Raw genomic sequence first — 27013 nt, 5'->3', positions numbered from 1 at the left:
CTTCTTTTTAGTTTCAAACTCACCCCAGCCATAAGTTCAATCCTTGTTTTGGAATAGTTGATCGATATATCAATGTGTCCTTGCTGTCGGCGAACTAGTTAACATCACGCGCTTCAAATTTTGTCTAATAATTCTCTATTCAAATTTATAGTTTAAGGGTTTTTGTTTTTTCATGAAATAGTAATGGTTCAAAGTTCAAATTTTCCATTCCTTTCTCATATTAACCTATGATAATTTCAAGACTAAAGTTTACATTTAATGATTAAAAATGTAATGGCAATAGTTGAACTTGCAATTGAACTCGCAGATCTAAAATTCGAATTCAATACCCGCAATACCTTCTTTTATTTCCGGGGACCTCTCTGTAAAAAAAAAAATGTAATGGTAAACTCAACAAAGTTTATGCTGCCATTGTTGGCAAACTCCAACTCTTCCTTTCAACTTTGATACACCACGTGACGAAGGTCATGAAACGCATAGAGTAACTTGGAAGCCAAGGCAAGTGTTTTTGGCTTCGGCAAAAGGAACGGCGAAAGGAGAATCACCGAGAGCCAGAGTGCAGCATACAAGGTGTGATAGCCACCAGTTGCAGGAGAGGAATGCTTTGATGCAGATATATTGGGAGCTTTTGATGTGGCCATTCATTATGGTTTTGATTTGCTGCTGTGTCACTAGGAGGAGATCCCACCGCCTTTTTCTATGACAGCGTTGCAATTGGCTCTTTTCATGCTATCAAGCATGGAATTGTTGTGGTCTACTTAGCTGGCAATTCTGGTCCCGCTGATGGTACCGTCTCCAACATTGCTTCAAGGCAGATCATTCTTGGAGCCAGCACCATGGACAGGGAGTTTCCTAGTATTGTTGTCCTTGGCAAAAATATGCACTACAAGGTTACTTTCCCCTCTCTTCAAGTCTAGTTATTGAAAATGAGAAGGAACTAGAAAGAACATGGAAAATGAGGCCAATTCTAAAGTAAAAGGAAATCGTTCCACATAAGTCAAGATCTGTTGGTCCATAGTGGTACTTTGGTTTCACTTATACCAACTGTTTTAACACTTCAGTTAGTAACATATGTATCTCCGCCTCAGAATGTCTTCTGCAAATACATGCTAATTTGTAAAATCATGCAGATTGTTATGTCAAGTTGGTGCCATTGATCCTAAATGGGAAAGATCTTGGTATATCTTCGAGAGCAGAATGCCAGAGTGGACAAAGGTCAGTAATCAGCTCTGGCTGGTGCAGTTGGTATGATTCTTGCTAATAACATTCTCACAGGGAATGAAATTATTACACTAATAGTCTTGCTGTTTTCACTTAAATTAATTCAACAAAGTATGATTACTAACCAATAAATATTTTATTTTTACCAAGGCATTCAGTGAGCTTATATATAATAATAACATTACAAAAGTTCATTGAGTAAGTATGGATCTGGAACAGAAATCCCACTGCTTATATTACACCTGTAGCCACACAAATTGGAAAAAAGCCAGCCCCCTTCATGGCAGCATTTTCATCTAAGGGACCCAACACCATCACACCCGAGATTTTCAAGGTACTTGCTACAAGTAGCTATATATTTTTACAATTCTTCTGCTAATTTGTATCAGATGCTCAGTATTTAGTATCCCATATTCAGCCTGATATCACTGCACCAGAAGTGGGTGTAATAGCCCTTCCTATACAGAAGCAGGAGGGCCAACAAGTGAAGATTTTAACAAGCGTCGAGTGCAATTTAACTCTATATCGGGCACTTCAAAGTTGTTAGGCTAAAAAGTCGTAATCCAATCAAATCAGCGGAAGCATAATCAAGTATTTAATCAATCACACAAAAATAACAATTTAACGTGATTCGATCTAACTTATTTACATCCACAAATGAGAAAAAAGATCAATTAGTTGTAAAGAACTACAAACATACAAATCAAATCAACTTAACTCAACAATCAATACTCATAAGAGACTCTCAATCTTCTCTAGTCCTATGAAGTATTTTCAATCTAAACAAACACAAATCCTTGTGCATCTTTTCAACACAAATAAATATATACTCATATGTACCCATTCATCATATCTATGTGGACCATCTCAGTTTTCTTTAGTCCACTCACAAATAAACATACACATCCACATCCACATCCATAAGACGTAAATCTTCAGTACTTCTATGAGGTGTCTATCTCACAAAATTTTACAAATTTCTTACATTTTTTTTTTCATACCTAACCCTATAAAGACTTCACTTATTTATAACCATACAAATTTGCCCATTAAAAATCAATTTCCTTTTAGAATTCTTCTCCTGCAAGTCAAACTTGCCTATTAAAAATTTTTTTCTCTTAGAATTCTTCTTTTGCAAGTCTTCATGTCCATCAAGCAATATCTGACCAATCCCAAAAAATTTCTAACAAATCCCAAACAAATCTTCTATGAGATTTGAGTCATTATTCCTAACAATATTCACATTGACTCAAATTTCATCAAGTATCTGTCTTCATGCTTGACTCTACCTGTAATGAAAGTCTCACAATCATTTTCTCTTATGTACTTTTACGTTTCATGTAAATCGATCTTCAAAACACAAACTCGAACTTCTTTCTTGAATTGAACTCCTCTAAGTTTGCCTCTTCTCATATCTTAAACCATGCTCTTCTCACATTTTGAACCTTCAGCTTTTTTCATATCTCAAACCTTCAACTCTTCTCACGTCTTGAACCTTCGGCTCTAATATCACTTGTTAGGCTAAAAAGTCTCAATCCAATCAAACCAACGGAAGCATAATCAAGCAATTAATTAACCACACAAAAGACAACAATTTAACGTGGTTCGGTTCAATTAACCTACGTCTACGGATGAGAAAAAAAATCCACTAGTTGTAAAGAATTACAAACATATAAATCAAATCATTAACCTCACTCAATAATCAATATTCATAAGACATTCTCAATCTACTCTAGTCTTATGAAGTATTTTCAATCCAAAAAAACATAAATCCTTATGCATCTTTTCAACACAAATAAATACATACTCATATGTACCCATTCATCATATCTATGTGGACCATTTCAATCCTCTCTAATCCACTTACAAATAAACATACACACCTATAAGACGTAAATTCTCAGTACTCTTATGAGATTTTTATCTCACAAAATCCTACAACTCCATTTTTTTTTTCATATTCAACCTTATAGAGACTTCACTTATTTATAACCATGCAAACTTACCCATTAAAAATATATTTTTAAAAATTTTTCTCCTATAAATCAAATTTATTTATTAAAAATCTTTTTTTTAATTTTTTTTATAAATTTTCATATCTATTAAATAATAACTTATCATTCCCAAAAAAATCTCTAACAAATTTTAAATAAATTTTTTATAAAATTTAAATTATTATTCTTAAAAAAAGTGATGCCCTCGTGTTTCAGTCATTGTTGCCCTTCTTGAAAACCTTTATCCTAATTGGAATACTCCAGCAATCAAATCAGCTATTATGATATAACCAGTGAAATATATATATATATATATATATATATATATATATATATATGTCCCTTAAACAAACAACGTTTGGTTTGAGGTTTTTGAATAATCCTCAGTTTTTGTCCCCTTCGTTACAGCAACCACGTGGGATAACCTGAAGGAGCCAATTCTAAAAGCATCAAATATCAAAGCAGGACCATTCAACTGTGCAGCAGGACACATACAACCAAACCTTGCTATGGATCCTGGACTTGTTTATGACTTAGCAGCTATTGATTACCTATACTTTTTATGCACTTTGGGTTGCAGCGAAACGCTAATTTCAATGTTCTCACCGAACCCCTGCAAATGCTCCAAGCCTAATAGTCTTGCCAACTTCAACTACCCTTCAATCACAGTCCCTAACTTTGTTGGATCCATTAGTGACTAGGACTGTTAGAAATATTGGATCACCAGGTACTCACAGAACTCAAGCGCAGAGACCAATTGGAATTTCTGTTTATGTTAACCCAAAAAGATTGAAGTTCAAAAAGGTTGGTGAAGAGAAAACATTCAGTGTTACCCTGAAGGTTAACAAAGCTCATGCAGTTAAGGAATATCTATCTGGGCAGCTTATATGGCCAGACCATGAAAACTTCATGAGGAGTTCTATAGTAGCGAAGGCAGTCTGAAGACTGTCAAAAATTGCTTGAGCTAGCATTAAGTTTTAGTCCTTGGATTAAAACTATGACTTCTACTAGTCAGGCATGGCCTTCATTAATGTGTTCTATATCATTCTTCAAGGCCCTGCTGTTATATTTAACTAAACAATAAAACATCGAAAAAAGAACATGAGCTTAGCTATGTAACTATGGCATCTAACAGATTTAGAATTGAATCCCAACATCTGAAGCCCTTTTGAAAACCAATTAGATGAATAAGACCTTTGCCTCTCTTCTTTCTTTCTAATGCTGATATTAGACTATATAACCAGGTTTCGGTAACATCAATAAACTGAATAAAGAGAGTTTGATTATACTTAAATATGATTAATTCATATATATATATATGAAAATTGACAAAGAGAGGAAAACACTACATATGTATATATATCATATGTTACAACTTTATATAAAATTTACTAACATGGATTAAAAACATGAGCAATATGATTCTCAGCCTTCATTCAGAAGGAAGCCCTACATAGTAGTTTCAGAACATGGGTCCACATTTAGAACTAGTCCTCTTTGAAATTCTACATATGGATATGCAATGGGCTGATCCTCATCTTCTGTTTTCCACCTACAAAATTTTGGACCAAACCACCATGTTAGGTACAAAAATATGTACCACCTGAAGTTAATTGGGAATTTACAGTAATGTTGATTTTACTGGATATGTAAGAAATTACCTGAAGTTTTGAACAAGGTGGTGGAGGAAGAAAGCAACCTCAACCTTAGCTAGGTCAGATCCAGGACAGCATCTTGACCCACCTCCAAAGGGTGTAAATTTCTTGCCTGCGGGATCCTGGCTCTGTATCAAACATGGAAAATCATCTTTTATAACATGTCAAACATATTGTTTTTCATTTAATCATTTTTTAAGCAATAAACAGATTACAAAATCATATGATGTCTTCATTTCAAGTCAAACTACTAGACCAATTCAATTTGGAATCAGTATTCAAGGGGTGTGATTTGTATTTGCATTCAAAATCTAAATCCTTTGTTTTGGGAAGTGATTGGGATGTGGATCAAATCCACTTGAAATTCTAAAAGGTTAAAATCTTATAAGAGTTCTTAAATTCAAGATCTAAAAAAAATTAGGATTCCAGCTTCTAGATTTATCCGAACTTCAAGAATTTTAAATTAAAAATTTTGAAGTCAACACTTAAAGTTTTTGAAACGCAATAAAAATATTTCTTTATTTTCTTTTAGATATTTAAAAAAAAATTTTGATTTCCAAAAGCTGTTCAATCTAGGGAAGCTGAACTTTAATCCCCTGTAAGGTATGTTAGGTCCAGTGTACCCTTTTCTTTCATGGACAGAAGGTACAATGAAAAGGCTATATCATAATCTAACAAATGGTGCATATCTCCCAACTTGAGATGAAAAATCATCACCTTGTCCTAAAATATATAAGGTCCCCCACCTCCAATTTCAACAAAATAATGCTACCAAGAGATTAAAATTTCCAACAGAGATGGCCCCAGTTGCATTAATTTCAAGAATTAAAGAAATAGAAAATAAAATTAAAAATAGATTATAAAAAAAATATAAATCAACTTTGTTTTCTTTGAAACTAGTCTACCATCTATGTTATTATTATTGTCATTTTAATTAGTATTTTTCTATAGGGGAATGATTACAAATGATGACTTTTACATTTTCACTAAAGATTTTTGGAGGATCCTAAAGTCCCAATTGTTAAATTCTTTTTTTTTTTTCAAAGCATGAAAGTTCAAATTAAATAACTTCAAACAGAGGATGATTTTTCAGTGAAAAATGGGGTACATGGCCCCCTTTAGCCATAACTTAGATCGAGCCATGATGCCCAATTTTAGGACATGAGTCCTAGAAGATTGTTGAGGTGGATGATGAGTGATTACCTCCCATCTCCATGGATGAAACTGGAGAGCATTTGCATGGAGAGATGGGTCTAAATGAACTGCAGTGAAAACAGGTAGGACCTTCCAGCCAGATGGAATTAGGTAACCTGATCAAAGCAGAAGTTAATGCAAATAAAAACTGTTTCTTATTTCATACAGATAATAAAGTATATATTAATATCCAAAAGCTCATGCACTGCATGATTATATTGAAACATATGCATATTGTTATTTCAAAGCTAATAATATTAATATTTAAAAAAAAAAGACCTCTAAATGTGACATCTTTGAGAGCCTTTCGGTGCACGAATTTGACAATGTTGCCATATCTGAGAGCTTCATTGATGACCTACAAACATGAAAACAAAAAAGGAAGAAGCATGCAGAGAGAAGAAAAGTTTTTAAAAAATCACATCATTATTGCCTACATGCCATGGAAAAAAAAAAGGCGTATCAGAAGAAAATTGTTTTTTATGGCGTGTTAGATTAGAGGAAAAGTTGTGTTATTAAAAGTAATGAAAAGAAAATAGTATAAAAGAAAGAATTTTCTCTTACATTTTGAGTGAAATCCATTTTCTTATAATCTTCCCAATCCAAATGATCACCTTTGTGCTTCATGCTCCTTATTTTCTGATGTTCTTGCTGCACATAGTAGTATTAATTTTTATAAGAGTGCATGAAATTAACGGAGGGCATGAGATTGGAAAAAATTAAGGGTGGGGTTACCTTTAACTGTTGTAATGCAGTTGGGGAGTGGCTCAGGAATTGAACCACCAACGTCATTAGAAGGGAAGTAGTTTCATAGCCACCCAATAGAGAATCCAAAACAAAACTTACTTTTTCATCATCAGATAAGGCATCAACAGATAGAAGGATTTCAAGGAAATCACTCCTTTTTTTAGAATTCTCATCATCAGGATTTCTTCTTCTTTCCTCTATAATTGCTTTGACAGTAGAAGATATTCTGCTTCTAGCCTGTAAAGATAGTCAAAGTAAAGTTGATCATATGTTTTCCTTTTGCAACAAAAGAAAAGGAAAGAGAGCTAACTCTTTAAAATGATTAAACCACAATAATAATAATAATAATAATTGTCCCATCAATTAATTAATAAACAATTAATTAGAGAAGAAGATCAAGCTTTTGAGTACCTGAACAGCTCTTGCATATGGGGTTCCAGGAATATATAGTGGGAGAGAGATAAGTCCTCTCATAAAAGTGAGAAAATCTTCAAGAATTTTTGAAGTTTCTGGCTCCTGTGGTGTCAAGCCTAGCACTTGCTTTACTATTACATTGAATGTGAACTGTGGAACCAAAAGTTGACAAAGAAAGAAAAAAGGAAAGAAACTTTACCTCAGAATATGGTTGGATTCTTTATCACTTTTTTTTTTGTTTTGCAAGAATGTTTTTGTTTTGATTAAAATTAATAGTAGTACCTTTCTAGCCTCTTCACAGAAGATAACTTCCGGTTTATTTTTCCACGAGTCCAGTATCTGAATGGTTATCCTTTCAATGTCATTGAGGAACTCAGGCTTTGATTTGGTAATGGTGACCAGAGAGAGGGCCACATTTCTGAGCCTCTTGTGAGTGTCACCTACTGCCACCAGCATGGAAACCTTGCCAAGAATGCCATGGATAGGCTTTGGGTAACTGCACTGGAACAGCTTGCCTTCATTTTGAAGTATGAAATAGTTCAGCTCTGGGTCACACGACACCACAGTTGGGGAGAAGAACAAATGGGATTTGAACACTTTCCCATATCTGAAATTTCAATAACAATTCTCATTTTGATTAGTTGACCATTTATATCATTATTACCAAATTTTCCTCTTCTTTATTCTTCTTTTTTGGTTGAATAATGATACTCATCCCCAGATAACTGAAAAATAACAAACAAACAAAAAATAATATGCTTACAGGAAACTGATCATCACAGCTGGAAGAGTGAAATCAACATCAAGAAATACAAAGCATATATATATCTTAACATATACTGTATACTTATATATATATCTTAATATATATTGCATGCTTACCTAGAACAATGGTCTTGAAGAAATGCCCCCACAGAATTGGAAGAGTGAGGCTTTAAGAAACTAAACGTTTCACCAAGTAAAGGCCATCCAAAAGTCCCCTTGGGGACAAGGCCACCCTTGAAGAACAAGGACAAGAAATGGTTCAAAACAAGACTCAGCAAAATACCAAGAACCCCTCCAACCAAAACAACAAGCCAAAAAGAACCTTCGGCCATTGACAAAAGGTTATCAAATTCGCACCCTTTATGCTTGCTATACAAATGTAAAAAGAAAAAACCAACGGGTGATAAAAAATTTGAGACTTCCCTGAAACCAAATGTTCAGCCTACAAGTCCTATTTATAAAGAGAGAGGCGTAGTATATTTTTATTTTTAGTTAAAAACTCGGGAAAAAGCGAACAGGCTTTTCCACAGGTTGTTACTGTTGCTGAATTACTTTTTCAGAGGTAAGACGTAGGAAATGGAATACTTTTATCTAGCTAGGATCTAGACATCAGTACGACTCATAGGGTTGCAGAAGAGCTAGAGATGAATAGTGAATAAATGAATATTTATTTACTTGTTTTTATTCTTTTTAATACTTTGGAGAAAAAGGTTTGATTTAGAAAATATTCTTTACTCAAAAAGAAAATTGTCGTTCGTTAATAAATTAGATGCCAAAGAAAAGAATCAAGTTTGGGGGGTTTTCCTTTGATTTTGGCTCATGTGTTATTCATCTCATCATATGCACTTGATTGCCATGGAGTTTTCAAGCAACAATAATTTCAAGTTCATCTCGAGTGTTACTAATACTTGACTCAAGTTCATAAAATCCATGGAATTATTATTTCTTAAAATTTTCAAATATATTGGAATGAAAAAAATGCTCTTTATTTATATAAAAATTCTTGCTATATTAAAAATATATAATACTAATGAAATTTTTGTTTAATTGAAAAAATTAGTTCTTAAACATTAACTCTCATTACATCTTAATTTTATTTTAAATTTGTTTTGTGTAATTTGCTAGTCAATAAAATCAACTGTTATATTCATCAAATCAACATATGTTATCATCATAGAAGATCAATGCTCAAATTCTTCGTCCCTTGTGCAAGCTTGTTCTAGAGTTGTTCGTCTATCAATTCTTTTTCATCTATAGGGATAATTTGTCTAATTATCTTTATTAACATTAAATGTAATCCAATTCAATTCACGTGAATTTTTTTTAATTTTACGTAAATTTTTCATCAGCTGTCACCTACTCAAATGTCACCATCCTATGTCTTTTATATAAGGTAAAAGAAGGTCCATCTACACTATTCACAACCCTTCATCCTTAAGATTCCTTTATATTCATCTTCTTTTTCCTTCACCCTAATCTTTTACACTTCGCTGACTTGAGTGTGAATAGCATACCTCAGAAGTATATTGCAACGCCATTTGATCGTACTTTAATTTCTTGTTGCAGATTCGAAACACTTCCAGCTTACCCTCCAACTCACTATCGAACTAACCTTTATCCAAAACACCGTCAACAGAATTTATCTAGTTATATGTTGGAATGGTTCATTTTTTGTTTATTCATTTGATTTAATTAATTAATTTATATATATATATATAATATTTGAATATGATTATACTTTTTTGTTTCAAGAATCTTTACTCCTTTCTTAAAATTTGAAAATAGAAAATCTCTAAATTGAAAATTTTTAAATATTCAAATTACATATATTATAGTGTTTTTTTTTTTTTTCACAATGCTTTGTAAATTTTTAAAAAGTGTGTTTGATCCAATTTTGTATTGATTTGTTTTTAATTAGTTTGTTTATTGATTTCTTTTAGATAAATGTATTTTTTTATGCGAGGGAATAAAGATGAAAATAATAAAATTTGAATTCTCATTTTATATGTTTTTATAATTTTTTTTAATCATTAAATAAAAAAATGAAAATGATAAATGTATTATTTGAATATATATTAAAAGTTATTTGATGATTATTATAATAAGAACTTCTACTAGTAATACCTAAGCAGAAAAAAAAACTATTTGATTATTATTTGAATATATATTAAAAGTTATTTGATTATTATTATAATAAGAACTTCTATTAGTAATACCTAAGCTCGTAAAAAAACTATAATAACAATTAGTGCTTAAGATTGCAGTATAAAAAAATTCTGAACTCGAATTATGGAATGAAAGAAGTGAGACTAGTGGAAGACACAAGAGTAGTGTCAAAAACATGTACACATAGTAATGTTTCAATTCACAGGATTTATGGAGTGAATGTGTCAAACACCTTGTGGTTATGCCAACATATGAAATATGTGTTATGTCCTTAAACTAACGGAAACTTCTTGGTCAACCTTCTAAAAAGCTTAAAACTTTAACAGGCAATCTGAATAGTAATATCATAATTCCGAATTAATTTACACAAAAAGAACTATTAGATACTAACTATTAAGGCTATAAATGAATTGAACATCAACAAATAAATATATGTTCGTAATTTGTTCATTTATTTTTAGAGTTGTTTGAGCTCAGTTTATGTTCGATAAGAAATTTATTAATTATGTTCAGCTTGGTTTGTTTAAATGATAGGATATTCACATTCGTTTAAGTTAAACGAGTTTATTCGTGAATATTAAATGAATATGTTCACGAATATATATATATATATATATAAACGAATATATTCATGAATATATTATAAATTATGTTCATAACCAATAATCAAACTCAAACCAAACAAATAAATAAACAAACAAACAATTAATTATAAATTATAAAATCTTATATAAAAATGAAATTAAGAAAACTTACAAAAAAAACTATAACCCAGTACACTTGTGAGACATGGTGAACTATACTGTAAATGTGACTGTCCAACAACTTTCAAAAATTAAGTGATCTTAATCAAAGAATATATCTTACAAAAATTAAGTGATCTTAACTACACAAAATCATCCAGCAACTTTCACACTAGAAAAATCAATCAAAGAACCAAAAGATCTCTAATTATCACGAAGGCATTCCATTAGCCTTGTAAATTATGCTAAATTTTAACATTGGCAATTTCAACTAGTAAACCATCAATTTCAATAAAAATACTATTCAGTCCTCAATCTTTAACAACTTAAATTTAACATCTTCATTCTTTAATTGTTAATCAAGAGCTACATAATTTGAAACCCATAAAACAAAAAGTATCATTACAACTTCAATAAGCTTTACACAGCCATACTACCTCCATAATTCTTGCTACTAGCTAGTGCATGGAAAAAACATCTAGAACTAAAAAAAGTTCTTCCATAAAACTCCAAGATACCACACGAGAATTTTGTTTCACCAAAAATGAAAAATGTAAATGGTATAAATAAACTAAAGAACTAAATGTAAATTTTAAGTTGTTAAAAATATTTGCTTTTAGAAGTTAACATTAAATAACCTTCAAAGTTCTTGAAACTTCAAAATAGTGGAATCTTTTTAACTTCTACTTTAGCCTATATAAAAAATTACTATTAAATGAAAAACCATTATAAAATTCTAAATATATAACAAATAAAAAGAACATGAAAGTTACTTACCTTTTTCTTTACTTTTAATATCATAGAAGTTTCAATACCAGTCATTGCCACAAAACAGCATTTGCACTGTATTAGTTCCTAAAGATGAACAATATGCATCAATAACTTTACCATCAACACTAAAAGTTAATTCTGAAGCCACTGTGGTAATGTGAATAGATAAAATTTCACAAGCCATTTTGGATAAAATTTGAAATTTAAAGTTATTTGCCTTTCACCACTTTAAAGCATCAAATTCCCTAAAAATTTTCTTGCAAATGAACACCTTTTTTTCCAAATATGTATCTAGTTCAACTTTAAAATTATGAATTGTATCCATACTCTTAACATAATTCTCATACTTAGACCTCCATGTTAAAAGAGTTTTTTCCTTCCTAATTCTATAAGTTGCAGAAACATTAGTGGTAATACCATTTTCTTGTGCATCATTTTCCATAGGTGAACCAACTTTAGTTGCTGTATAAGTATTTACATATTCCTTATAAAGCTCATATAAGCTGTTATGCATAATTCTAATATGTCTAGGAGCTTTCTCTCTATAATAGATAACATGAAAGGTAAAGTCAATCAATGTCATCTTATTCCTATGATCTAGCACAGCAACAATAAAGATCAATAAATTGCATTCACCCCAATATTTATCAAATTTATTTAGCATTTGTATAGCCATTAGTCTCATCCAAGGTTTTTCACTCATAGATTTCTCATCCGACAATTCTTTTATACTCTGGAGCTTAAGAGGAAATCAATTTGATATTAGATATTCAGAACCTAATAATTATAAAAGAAATAAATATTCAAATTGAATGACATAAATTATAACATAAATGAAAAAGAAAACTTTTAAACTTGAAATATCAAATGTTTATTGCCTAAGATAATGTTGGTAACTTTATTAAAAAATATGCTAAAATGGAACAAACTTCCCCAACTCTCACCCAATCTTCATCAGTTGGCAAGTTGGAGTAACTTGAATTTTTTACTTTATATCGTGGAAATGCTTCTTTGAACTCTAATGCGCATGATGACATAGCATATATTGCATTCCACTTTGTGCAACAGCTAAAATCAACCTCTTACTAGGTAACTAAGCTATTTGACAAATCACTGAACATATTCAAACGTATAGTTGATGTTGTGATGTGTTTCACATTTTCCCTTACATTTTTAATTATGTCTTCAATCGTAGAAAAAGCATCATACACCAAAAGATTTTAAGATGTACGCACATGCCGAACATGAAATAAATTTTCATCTAAAAGAAACCTTTTATGAAAAGAAAGTCTATTTTTTAATATTTTTACAGCTAAATCATTGTAAGAAACATTATCTACACCAATTGTGCACACTTTTTTTTCAATACCTCATTCTTACAAACATTTGTATAGCACATCATAAATGACAACTCCATTATAAGGAAGAGGTATATCAACAAAGTTCAAAACTTTTTTTTGCAACTTTCAATCAGAGTCCACAAAATGAGCAGTCAACACCATGTATTGAATCTTCTAACCCAACTTTCATTTATCAATCGTAATGCTAATTCTGTCAATTATTTTCAGTAATGCATATAACCTCTTTTTTTTTACTTAATAACTTGTCCAACAATCAGCTTTGGTTGTTGCACAAAAGAACTTTTTATAATAGGGACTTGCAGTCTTTATCAACAAAGTGAAAAGCTCATATCCAATAAATGCAAATAGCAACTCATGAACCATAATCATATGAGAAACAATCTTTTTTTTCTTTGCTTAATCATACTTCCAAGTTTGAAGACAACTTATACTATTTGATTTAGGTGTTTGAGGCAACAAATAAAGAGTGTTTTGCTCATGATTAGTCAATTAACGTTTAGGACAGCTAGTTAAATGCCTCTTATATTGTATAATTGTACCATTTTTATTCTTACCAAGTTTGACCTTGTAATGATTACACTATACTTTTTCAATCCCATCAGTAAGTTTAACTATTGTAAATTTTTGCCAAACATTTGATGTCTTATTTCTCAGCTTTTTTGCATAATTAACAATTTTAACTTCATCCTCTTGAACACCAAAATGTCTTTCATCATTGATCACTTCATTTCTCTCAACAGAAGTCATAGGAATTGATGATGAACCAACACTGGAATAAGAAAAAAGCCAACTTTTCATAGCTACAGGTAATTAAAAAGTTGGAGTTGAACTAGTATGATTTTATGGTGAGTAACACGATATACTTGAAAGTTCATAGTTATATCATTATTAATGAGTAAAAAAATACATAATAAAAAAGTTTCAAAAGAATCAAATAATATTTTAAAAGTATAGATACAAACATGTATTAATATTTAGCAATTTTACTTCTATATATAAATAAACATATAAAAGGTAATTTTATTTTAAAAACTCTTTTTGTATGTGTTAATTTATTCTTAAAAAGTTGAAATTTGTGATAAATAAAGTATTGATAACAAAATAGCCCATAAGCAAGATAAACAAAGAGAAAATACCATAACATAATGGTTGTTAAATATGATGGTGTCTCTTTCAAACTTTTTTTGGCTTTTTCGAAGATCATTTGTATCGAAAGACTGTTTAAAAGAGTTGATAAAGAGATAAGAGATAAAACAGATGTGGATCTAGACATTGCTAAAGTTTTTTATAAAAGGAAAAATGAAAAAAAAAGGTACTCTAAATATGACAACATACCATTAATGATAAAGCAAAGATGGAAAATGCACACTAAAAAGAGAACAATAAACTGATGATGCTAGAGCTTTTAACCTAATAGTAAAATCATATTGTTAACATTTTATAGAAAGCAAAATCACATTTGTATATGTTTGGTTTATATCCAAACTTGAAACAAGAATTAATAAAATTCCACATTTGTATATGTTGGAGTCAGTTTTTAGAAGTGCAATCCTTGAGATGACAAGAACTTTTATTGTATAAAATTACCTAGTACAAATGGGATTTATTCAAAATATTACAATAGATGGTAATTGTATAGATGGGCAAGCTTCAAAACTCAACTTTAAAATGAACATATACTTTGTTCATCGCAACCAAAATGAACTTTACTGATAAAAGAAACAAAATTTCAATATCCAAAATTACAAAAAAAAAATTATGTTCTATCTGTAAAATTTTTTTTTAATTGTTAAGAAATTGAGTGAAATTTATAGGATAAAAAAGGTAAAGTTTAATGATATTTTATTATATGTACCCCAGACTAAAAATGTCATTCCATTGGAATTAGTCTTGTAAAAATTAATGCTAAGATAATGGGATTATGGGATAAAGTATATAATTTACTAGGTTTGATCATTAATGAATACCCTTCAGCCATTTTTTAGTACTAGTAGTTAAAGTTGATCATTCCAAGTATACTTACTGAAGATGCAATGTTGAAAAATAAATATTCAAATAGAAGAAGCAATTTGATGAAATACTACAATCAAACCCAAATTGACTAAAATTTGATATGTTGGCATAACCAACTAACTAATCTTATGATATCAATCCATCTATCCAATCCCCCAAACTCACAAAATTAGTATACAATTATCAAATTTATGCTAAGATCTTAAATTGTCTAAGGACTTAAATTGTGCTATGCAAAGTATAAACCTATACTAGATGAATTTTCTTATTTCTTTACACTACCATCCATTTTCCTTATTCCCTGTAGGAGAAAATATGAAAAGAACAACAAGAAATAGTGAAAAAAGACCCCTAAAACCATTGTTTATACGTTCCTTGAATCTAAACCATCTTATTCAAATCACACTCATCAGGCAACAAAGTTTGGTAACAATTATGTTGCAAACCTTTTTGGTTTTAGATGTTGATGTTCTCATATACAGCTAAAGAGTGAGGTGTGAAAGGGTTTATAGCACTAAATTCATTTGGTTCACCAATGTCTAGCTTTCTCCCCATTTGCATGGTTTGGTTTGGGAGAAAAGTTTGATAAGTTTCGAATGAGTTGAGGTTTTCACAGTGGTGAAAATCAAGAGTGAAGGAAACACCATTATCTTAAAACCTTGGAGCGAACTATTCTACATCAAACCTTTCAATTTCTCCAATTGGATATTGCCTAAAACCTCTCATAAAATTTGCATTCGTTCATATGAATAAATAGCCATCTTTTCCAAACTTCATAGATACCTCATTGTTTGCCTCACTTTGCTTGATATCCATGTTTATTGATAGGACATTAGTTAGGGACTACAACAAGTCAATACTTTTTATCCTTGTTTCTTTAGACATTAGTTGATATCCATGGTCCAATTCTTACTCTCGATTTTTCAAATCCAATAGAACAGAACAGGTAACTCTCAAATCAACCAAATGTTTAGAAGGGTATGGATTGATAAATTATCAAATAAAGTCAACTTTCCAACCTAATCTGTGTATTATAGAAATGTTAAGCAAGTCTACTTTTAATAACTAGCCTACATACTTGTTATCAACTATCTTAATTAAAAGATCAACAGAGTTTCTTTTGTCACTTCTGGTAAGTTCGTCAAATCCCATATCAAGTTCAAGTATATAGGCACCAGCGCACGTTGAAGAGGAGTATTTCAAAAGCAATAGTAAAGGTAAAGGTAATATTATTTTAAAAAATATGTTGAAATACAAGTCAACTACTAAATTTAAGAGAAGCACACTGAAATAACTAAGCAAGTAGACTAAAATGAAATAAAGGCAAGACAAACCTTGGGGTTTTGGTTTTTGGAAAGTGTACTGTACAAATTAAGATTTTTCTTACAAAAATCATGCAATCTAAACATATACCAATTTAACTAATTATTATTCAAAAAAATGTAAAAAATTAACTATAGCCAGCTAATTTCTCAAATTAACCACATATTGGAAAGTTCACATGAATAGAAAACTTTACCTGATAAGAAAGGGGCGAAGAACAATGATTCAAGATGAGACAAGAAAGGATCAGTAGGGAATAAAAGGAAAAGAACCATAGTGGCAACAACAAATGAGATAAAAGAAGGTTCGATAATGGCAATGATGAGTAAGGGAAAAAGAGGCCGACAATGAGTCAATGAGTAGAGAAAATCAGGATATGGAGTTAACATTTGAAAAGTTTAAAAAAAAATAGAAAATGTATGCAACTGAGAAAAAAAATTGAAAATGGGTAAGGGACTAAGGGTTAGGATAATAAGAATATTAGAGTAAAAGGTAAATATGTAATATTGTTATTATTATTATCAAATAAATGAATGATAAACGAATAATAAATAAATGAGTTTTAAACGAACCTTAAACGAGCATGTTCATGAATATAAACAAACAAATAGCCAGTTATTCATATTCGATTTGTTTAATAAACGAATATACAAATAGTGTTTAAGATCGTTTGTTAAGCTTAATAAATGAACAAAAACTGAACATGTTCACGAATGATTCATCAAAAGCTTTGTTCGCTTACACCCCTACTAACTATTGAAAAATCATGATTAAAACAAACTAAACTATTAAACAATATATATGGAAATGACAAATTTGTTGAGATAATCTAGAAAAATTTTGAAACTATTGAGCATATTAAAAGTTAAAACATGCACCATAATAAACCTTAGATAAGGCAATATTATATGACATGAAAATCAATAATAAAAGTTAGTACCTTATCTAAAATTCTAAAACATGAATCAAGATGCCCATAATTACCTTCCTTATTTTTTTTATATGTTATTCTCAAATGCATAATTGCCATATCTATGCTCAATTAAAACATGCAACCCAAAAAAAAAAAAAAAACTTGAATATAAAAACTTCTAGAAACATTCTTTGTTCTCAATTAAAACATGCAATTTGATTTCCAAGCAACACATGTATATATATATATATAAGCATTCCTTGTTCTCAATTAAAACATGCAACCACAAAAATTTAAGGACAACAACTACCAAGCTTACTAATTCCAAAGAATAACATGTATGGTTGTCCTTTCTTTCACCATAGATTCAACAGCAAACAATGCAACCACTATAATATTTGAAATGAAATTATTTTCTTGATTCAAATGGAAGGATTAATAAGAGTGAAATACAACTTCAATCCAATGTTGAAAAGCCAATTTTTTTGCTTTGGCGTCTATGCACAATCCTTTCCCAACCTACCAAAATTCCAAAGCTGACTATTTATGCAAATAAATAAAATAATAATTTCTAAAAATTAAAAGAAAAAAGGACAAAACATGGAAAATTAAGAAAGTCCCAGCTTTTAAAATAATGATTTTTTAATAAAAATAATGAGGAAAAAAAATCCTAATTTTTTTTTTGTCGATTAATGACTCTACCCACATTTCAAAACCACCACCATTATTCCTCAACGGGGAATTTGATTCATTTACTTCTTTTTTCGAACCACCCATAAAGAAAAAATGGGACAGTTTGAAGTCCCTACATAACTCAGTGTTTTAAATGTTCGAGAAAAAAATGTTATCAAATAGAGACTTTGACTGGAGATTAAAATTTGATACAGTTACTTGAGTTAGAGAAAGAAGAAAAGAATGAAAAGGTGTTGAAGAACTAGCTGTAACAGAGTTAATGCCTATTGTTAAATAAAAAATGAATAAGAAAAGAAAAGAAACCTTTTAGAAACTTATTGCAAACAGATGTATGCTCAACTCTCACCTAAAACACTGTTATAATGGTAACATTTGAAAACCCAAAACTTGTATACAAACATAAACATTCTTTTATTCTTCAAAACTAATTATAAAACCTTGAAAATCTTTCCAATCTCTCTTAATAAATTTCTCATATCTTTTTTTACCAATACATTAATCAATGGAGAAATTAATATAAATAAAAAAATAAATAACACACTGACCTTAAAATTTAATATCCAGGAAGTTTGACAAAACCTTGAGAGAAACAAAAAGGGAAAAAATCAATAAAAAATAAATTGATAATTTTATACAAACAAAATATAGAACAAAAAGTTACTAAAAAGACAAAAATTATTCAACAGGAAAACTTTAATAGCAAAGATTGGTAATAAGTATCTCGTAAACCAAATTTGTATCTAAAAAAAAACTTTAATAGTAGAGAATAGACAGTAAGGACCCATAAAACGAATTATGTAATTTCTTCAATAATAGATGATGGGCAGTAACGAACCCATAAGACAAATTTGTGTCTTAAACTTCTATGTTGAAATTCACACAAACCTAAACCCCATTCAATATTAGAATGTACAACAAGAAAACCAAGTTAACCAAACCCAAAATAAAAAAAAAATACATTCAATTAAATAAGAAAAAAAGAATAATAGATTTGACCAAAAAATCACTACACCAAAATAGAGATTTAATGGTTATTTTTTAGCGATGTTTTTAAATAAACGTCACAAAGTTTCGTGTTTTTATAAAGTTAAGGGCATTTTTTGGTAAAACATCATTAAATTCCTACATAGCGACATTTGGATTTAAAAATGCCACTAAAACTATATTTTTATGGCATTTGTTGACCTAAACGCCGCTATATACTTTGACTTTTAATTAAAAGAAATTATTCAAGGTATTTTTTGCCAGAAACGCCTTGAATAACCCCATTCAATTTTTTGTAAGGGATTATTCAATGCATTTTTTGGCTAAAAATGTCTTGAATAATCTTCAAAAAAATTACATGAGATTATTGAAGGCATTTTTAACCAAAATTGCAAAGAATAATCCCCTTCAATTTTTAATTAAATGAGATTATTCAATGTATTTTTTGCTAAATATGCCTTGAATAATCCATTTAATTTTTTGAAAAGGATTATTCAATGCATTTTCTGGCCAAAAATACCTTGAATATTCCTCAAAAAATAAAAAGGGATTATTGAAAGTATTTTTTACAAAAAAAAAAATACCTTGAATAATCTCCCAAAAAAAAATGAAAGGGGATTATTCAATGTGGCTTTTACCAGAAACGCCTTGAATAACCTTATTTAATTTTTTTTAAGAGATTATTCAAGATGTTTTTGGCCAAAAACACCTTAAATAATCTCAAAAAAAATGTAAGGGATTATTCAAAGTATTTTTATTTAGAAATGCCTTGAATAATCTTAAAAAAAATTAGAGGTGATTATTAAAGTTATTTTTGGTCAGAAATGTCTGAATAATCCCTCAAAAAAATAGAAAATGGATATTAAAGAATTTTTTATCAGAAACGCCTTAAATAAACCAATTTAATTTTTGTAAAGGTCAGAAAAGGCCTTGAATAATCTCAAAAAATATGAACGAGGATTATTTAAGGCGTTTTGGCCAAAAACACCTTGAACCATTCAATTTTTTGTAAGAAATTATTCAAGATATTTTCTGACCAAAAACATATTGAATAATCTCAATAAAAATGAAAGGGGATTATTTAAGGTAGTTTTTACGAAAAACACCTTAAATAATCTCTTAAAAAATGATAGAAGATTATTCAAGATATTTTTTTACCATAAATACCTTGAATAAACCTATTCAATTTTTTGTAAGGGCCAAAAAAATAAATTGAATAATCTAAAAAAAAAAAAAGGATTAAAGAAGGCAAAAAAATACCTTGAATAATCCCTAAAAAATAGAGGGGATTATTCAAGACGTTTTGGCCAGAAACGCCTTGAACCATTCAATTTTTTGTAAAAAATTATTCAAGGCATTTTTTAGCCAAAAATACTTTGAACAATTCAAAAAAAAAAGACTATTGAAAGTGTTTTTGACCAAATTTAAAAGAATTATTTAAGATGTTTTTAATCAGAAACGTCTTGAATAATCCAAAAAAAAAAATTAGAGGGGATTATTAAAAGCGATTTTGATAAAATGTACCTTCAATAATCATACTTTTTTGTTGTAAATTTTTTTAAAATTTCAAACCCGCGAGACCTCTTTTTTGCTTTTTTTTTCCCTACTCATTTCTTCAATTTCTGCTCATTTTAAGTCTCTCTCTTCTCATTTTTTGCTTAAGTTTTAATCATTTTGTGGTTAATTTTCATTTTCTTTCTTTTCGTTTTTTTAAATTTCAAGTTAGCTTTCTTGTATTTTGGGTCAAATCCCTAAACTTTTTGTCTAATTTGTTAAGTCAAATTCCTAAACTTTTTGTTTGATTTGTTACGTTTCTGCTGCCATTCAAGCTCCATTGGTAAGTTCTATTTCAACATTGGCAATTTTTAGTATTTGGTCATTCTTTTTCTTTTTTTACTAATTTATTTCATTTTTGCAGTTCTGAGTTTGATTTTGTTTGGTTGGTTAAAAAATTCAAGATAGAACAGAAAGTGAAAGAAATAGAATTTTTCTCTGAAAAACTTAAAATTGAACGTTGAATTTAGCTACAAACACGAATGAAATTTTAGATTTAATTTTTTTTCAACATAATATTTTTTAAATTACTAAAAAATGGTTACTTGTTAACATGAATTTATTGTTTCATTCAAGATATCCTTAGGAAACTATTCTGAAATAATCTCTTATTAATTTTTTTCATCTCATCTTGGTATTTGTTTTGTTTGTTTTTTCAAATTATGGTATTTGATGAAATAACTTAATCTTGCTTGAAAATATTTGTTGTACACGAAAACCATCAACAACAAAACATGGTAGTGACTAAAGTGAGAAAAATCTTTCATCAAATGGTAGTGTTCGAAATCTATGCAATCATCAATTTCATACATTTTAAATTTTTGGTTAATAAACTAAAATAATTTGAATGTTATTGCATGTGTTCCATCCATATTGAAACAAACTATGTATTTATAATATTCAGTTTATGAATTTAAGTTCGTTTTTATTTCTTTTAATATTTTTTATTTAATGATAATAATCAATATTAAAAAAAATTTTAAAAATAACTTTCTTAATTTAGTAACGTTTATACCTAAAAATGTCTCTAAATGCCAAATATAACGACGCTTTCTACTATAAATACCGTTGAATTTAGTGGTATTTTTTTATTATAAATGTCGTTAAATTTAGTGTTATTATCTCCAACGAAGGTATAACCGGCACTCTTAACTACATTTTTTGCAAATGACACTAACATTTTAGTAATGTTTATAAATGTCATTAAATATATAAAAAAAAACACCATTAAAAACTTAATCTCCTGTAATGAATACAAAAAAAAATCTAAAACACTAATGAAAACTCAAAAACAAAAAAAAAAAAACCTAATTTTCATTAAAGATCAGAACATGCAAACAAAAACAATAAAAAGGAAAGCACATTAAAAACAACATGCAACCTAGAAAAAAAACTTAAAAGAAAACCCCAAAAAAATATATACAGCCTTAACTAAACACCCAAAAAAGGAGGACAAATTATAGCAGAAAAAATAGAGAAAAAATTAAAGAGAAACAAAAAAAAATTCACACATCACAGCCTGAGCTCTGGAACAACAATGAAAACTAATACGAAAGGCTTCCAAATTAAACTTTAAACAACAAATCTTTTCAAGTCAAAAACAGCTGTCAAAGAAAAAGTAACATAAAAGGCACCTGTTAGAAGAAAAACAAACAACGACAAAAAGCAAAAAAAAACTTGTACGCAACCTTATCAAAGCCACAAACCCCTATATAGCCTTCTCCTTTCCCTAAAACGACGTAGCATTAATAAAAAAAAAAATTTACATGTGCTCTTAAAAAATTTCACGGGACTTTTTTTATATAAGAGTATATATACGTGTGTGTATATAAATATATATATATATATTTGTTTATATATTTATATTCACGATTAAAAAAATTTAAATGTAAATCAACTCTAATAATTTGAGCCAATAGTCTTTAAGCTAATATTCAAATAATGAGGTAACAGGTCAAGTTTCTAACGATTCTTTGTATCGGCTACCCAAAAAAAAAGGGGTGGTCCATTGGATCTGATAAAAGGTGTAATTAAGTTTATATAATATCTTTTAAATGATAAACAACACCTCGTTTCGATCACAACAGCTTTAATTTATTGGCTGTGGTCAAAGATTTCTTGCGCTTATTATGGCCGTTGGATCATGATCCATTCATTGTTTATTGCAGAAAAAAGAAAAGCCTAAATTGTGTTAAATTTAATTCATAGAAGGTCTACATGCCGTGAAGAATTTATTTTGCTCTTTTGGCTGACTTAATTAATTTTTAATACTAGTACACTTCACTAATTGACGCACCCAAACCCATGCACATGGGACACCGCATACACATTGCACTTTTCCTTTTGATACAATATATTAATAATAATTTTATTATCATTACTAATAATAATTTTATTTTTTTATTAATAAATATAATTTTTATTAGTGTAATAAATAGTATTCGAACAGCAAATCTAAAAAATCATGTCTAAAATTAGCTTAAGTTTTGTTAGACTCGTAAATAATTTGATCCGAAAACAAGTCTAATATGTTAGTACCAAACTAGAAAGATTAATATCTTTCTTATACAGTATGATTAAGTTGGAGAAACAAAATTGGAACTTCAAAATTTTATCACACAAATTATGAGTAACAAGAATGGTCAAAATGTTATTCACATTCTTTTCTTTAAAGGTTACTAACCATGGCAAAAACAAAACATGTTGGTTATCTAACAAAGCACAAAATGTTTTGTTTGAACTCATCCTCTTTAAAATTAATAAACTCCAACTTCTTTTAAAATTTTGAATTCAAATTTTAATACGAAAAATAATAGCGTTTATGAAATAAGAAACTGCTACCTCTTATTACTTAATCTAACATCATACATGTACCAAAAAATTATTTAAAATTTCAAAATATTCGATAATATTTTTATATAATTTCGAAGGTTTTTTTTTTTTTTTTTGTTAAAGAGGAAAAAAGATTTCAAAGCCTTTTGTAAATCTAATAACCTAATTTTATAGTACAAAGACGTATCTATGTTTGATTGATTCATGCCAACAATAAAATGAGAAATTTAGTTATAATTGTTAGAGTTCCTTCGTTATCGTAATTAAATTTCAGCGTGAGACTTACAAGTATATGTTTTGATAAAAATTGACAAAAAATTGACAGATTCATTGCATAGACTAATATAATAAGGTACAAACGAAACAGAGACATCAACAATTTAATTCATGTCTAAAGGAGGGTACGTATTTTCTTCATCTCATTAATATTATATATCCATCTGTTTCCACACTAGAATTATAAGGGAGAGAGACGGAATAAAATTGCTCTCAAGAAAAATCTGAACATATCCTTGATTCCATTGTAAAAAAAAAAAAAAATCATTTCAATTCCTTTTTTTTTTTTTAATCTTAGGTTCCACATCCAATTGAAGTGTCTTGTTGAAATTAAAAAATATATATTAGTGATTAAATGTGTATAATTATTGATTTGATTGCAATGTTTCATTTATAAATTAGTTGATTTACCTATAAATTGGTAAACCCTATTTTGTATTTATCTAATGGTTGTATGTCATGTCAAAAATTTAGAACAAAATTAATAAGTCAAATAGCAAACTCTAAATCTAAATCCATCATTTCAGGGGTAGAGTATGCGCTTCTCTCACATATTAAAACCAAAATCATAACTATTAGTATTATTACGCATTTAATTTAAAATTAATTGTAAATTAAAAAAATTAAAATCAATATTTGAAGAAATCTTATTTGAATATAATACCAAAAAATTTTTAAAACTTAACAAATTTGAGATATAACACTACTTAACATGCTCAAATGTATTAAAAAAAATTCAACTTAGAATCAATAAATAATAAATAAAAAAATTTAATTCAAATATATATATATATATATAAAAACTTAAGATGTACCTAAATAACAGCATTCACACTAGCATTCAATATAAAAATGCGTGTGAGAGAAGTCTCTCTTTGATTCCAATGATCCGACCCTTTGTCTTATTTTGTTTTAAAAAAAAAATTGTGGTGAAAGAAGATTTTTTCGTTCTAAAATTAAATATATACATATTAAATTTATAAATTATTTATAAAAAATATTAACAATAAAATTCAAACTTAAATTTTATAAACAAGACATTCGAATCTTACGATTCAATCATCTCTCACTCTCAACCAACCCTTTGCTTTAATAAGCAAAAGACCACCTCAAAGGACTCCCATCTCCAAATTAACCTTTTTATTTATTTATTTTCTACCGCACGCACGGTTGAATCCCTATAATGGCTGTGGGCGTCCAAACTGGCAACAATAATTCATCTGTCCCTGGGGACCAATCGTTTGCACTATAATCACCACTATGATTGCCCTTAAACCCTACTTTGCCTGTTTTGCATTTTATCTTCTCTTTTCTCACCGCCACTTACTACTCAATTATAATATTCTGCATATTCTACTGCTTTTCTACCTTATGATTTCCCCATTTGCTTTCCTACCTAGCCTTTTTTCCATCATGAAAATTACAGTGAACCTTTAATGATAGTAACCATCATTAATATTAATTGCCATTAGTTGAAGGTGACAAGTAATTAATTGAATAATCAAGTCCAGACAAAAAAATATCGTTCTGTTGTGTATGTAAATAATTGGAAGTCACGGATTCGAATTCCGAAACCACACAACAAATTTAATGAGATAAAAAAAAATTATTTTATATTATTAAAAAATAAATTTTATATGAAATTTTTTACATAAAATTTATGAAGTTTTTTAATGATTTAATAAAAATTTTAATAAAAATTATAAATTAATAGAAAGATAAAGTTTAATGTAAATATCAATAATATGTAAAAAAAATATTAAAATTATTATTCATAATTAAAATTTGATTAATATTTATTTAATTATAAATATTTTATTAATATTTTTATTAAAAATATCTATATAAAAATATTTATCAAATTTTATTAAATTTTTTTCAAAATTTACACATTTGATATATGTAATGAGATTTTTTAATCTATCAATTTTAATTTTTAATTTTAACTTTTATTTAATTATTTCTAATAAAATTTCACAAACTTCACCTAAAAAAATTATCTAAATTTTCTCATTTTTAAAACACGCAGATTTCAGGATTGCAGGGGATATTTCTAGAATTAATCCATAGAATAGTATCCCAAGTTAGTCTAGCCTCGTCATCTTTAAAAGCCATTTTATGTTGTAATAATAAGATGAAATATAAATTTTAATTCAAATGATTTTTAATATTTATAAATCTCTTTTATTTTTATAAAAAAAGTGATCGATATATGTTAACTACAAGCTTTACTTCATTTGAATAGTTTGTGAGAATGGATTTTCATTGCGCTATTATTGGATATTTAAAATTTTGATAGTTTTTTTGGGAAATCAATCATAGGAAAATATTATTGAAAAATCAACACATGCACGTAACATTCACACACAAAATAATAATTCAAATTAATAATAAAAATATACAAATATATTTATTTCGATCTAACTCAAAATAATTTATTCTTTACCCAATCTACTAACAAATAAATCTTTACAACTATGAGACTTTTAAAATAAAAAAAAATCATAAAAAATTTTTTATTTAAAATCTAACCCAAAACTTAATTACACTATTTTAATAGCTTATTCACTTAGTTATTCTCTTGATATCTAACTACTTGATATTACCAAACTAAATTAAACTATCTTATTTATAATGATGAAACCCCTTATATCTTTACTAAATCTCGATTTGAGAAACAAAACAAATTTAAACCCTTATAACTTCACTTAACTTTCAATGTGAGATTATAAGATTTAAGACACACCCCAATAAATCTTCTTTTGACTTGAATTTTGAAACACTTCAATGGTATCTATAAAACTAATACGCTTGTCTTTTTTTTCCTTTATCGTAAGAATCTCAACAACTGAGCCTTTATCAAGTATGTATAAATGATTTTTAACTCTATTATCTTATAGAATCACACTATTATTTTTGTACACTTTCAACCAATCATTACTATTATGTATATGTACCTCAAGAAGTTAGCTCACCAAAAGCAATCAAATTATAGTTATAACTCGGTACATACCTTACATGACGAAAAGTCTTAATAACCCTATTGTGAGATCTGAGACAAACATTCATAATGTCTTGAATCTACACATTTTCATTATTAGCAACCACAATATCCCCATACTTTTCATTATATTCCAACTTCACAAAACAACTCCTATCATTGTAGATATAGACTGTAGTAGTTGAATCTAAAATCCAATATTTATCACCTTTTAAAGTCTGAGTTTCATCTATATAAGTTGTCAAAATGACATCATCATCATTAGACACAATAATAGCATAATCATTCTTTTCTTTATTCGATTTTTTTCTCATCATTCGCTCTTTTGAAAGTAGTTATATTCTTTCTTAGCTTCTTACAACGTACTTTGATATATCATTTTTCACCACAATA

General features: G+C 28.6%; 1 protein-coding gene and 1 pseudogene across 1 annotated transcript; one reads left to right on the top strand and one right to left on the bottom strand.

The window, feature by feature from the left end:
* The first annotated feature begins 374 nt into the window (after positions 1-374).
* On the top strand, positions 375-4335 carry LOC111313117 (subtilisin-like protease SBT5.3; annotated as a pseudogene).
* A 158-nt stretch (positions 4336-4493) lies between these two features.
* Positions 4494-8418, bottom strand: LOC111313510 (cytochrome P450 724B1-like). The gene is made up of 9 exons (XM_022914195.2): positions 8108-8418; positions 7508-7832; positions 7223-7375; positions 6800-7048; positions 6629-6715; positions 6344-6422; positions 6074-6180; positions 4877-4998; positions 4494-4767 (listed from the first exon to the last, which is right to left on the bottom strand). Exons 1-9 carry the CDS (start codon positions 8320-8322, stop codon positions 4665-4667), a joined length of 1440 nt encoding a protein of 479 aa, XP_022769930.2. The 5' UTR covers positions 8323-8418; the 3' UTR covers positions 4494-4664.
* Positions 8419-27013: the final 18595 nt, after the last annotated feature.

The sequence above is a fragment of the Durio zibethinus genome, chromosome 23 (genome assembly GCF_047325235.1).
Source record: "Durio zibethinus cultivar Kanyao isolate XHJ-2024 chromosome 23, ASM4732523v1, whole genome shotgun sequence".
Classification (NCBI taxonomy): Eukaryota; Viridiplantae; Streptophyta; class Magnoliopsida; order Malvales; family Malvaceae; genus Durio; species Durio zibethinus.
This window is presented reverse-complemented; position numbering and strand designations above follow the sequence as displayed.

Bases quoted from the DNA above. Each gene is read 5' to 3' on its own strand.
- LOC111313510 (XM_022914195.2), bottom strand. From the start codon at position 8,322: ATGGCCGAAGGTTCTTTTTGGCTTGTTGTTTTGGTTGGAGGGGTTCTT. The intron at 4,999-6,073 runs GTAATCACTCAT...TGTTTGATACAG, and splicing joins TTCATCCATGGAGATGGGAG to AGCCAGGATCCCGCAGGCAA. The intron at 4,768-4,876 runs GTAATTTCTTAC...AAAATTTTGTAG, and splicing joins CACCTTGTTCAAAACTTCAG to GTGGAAAACAGAAGATGAGG.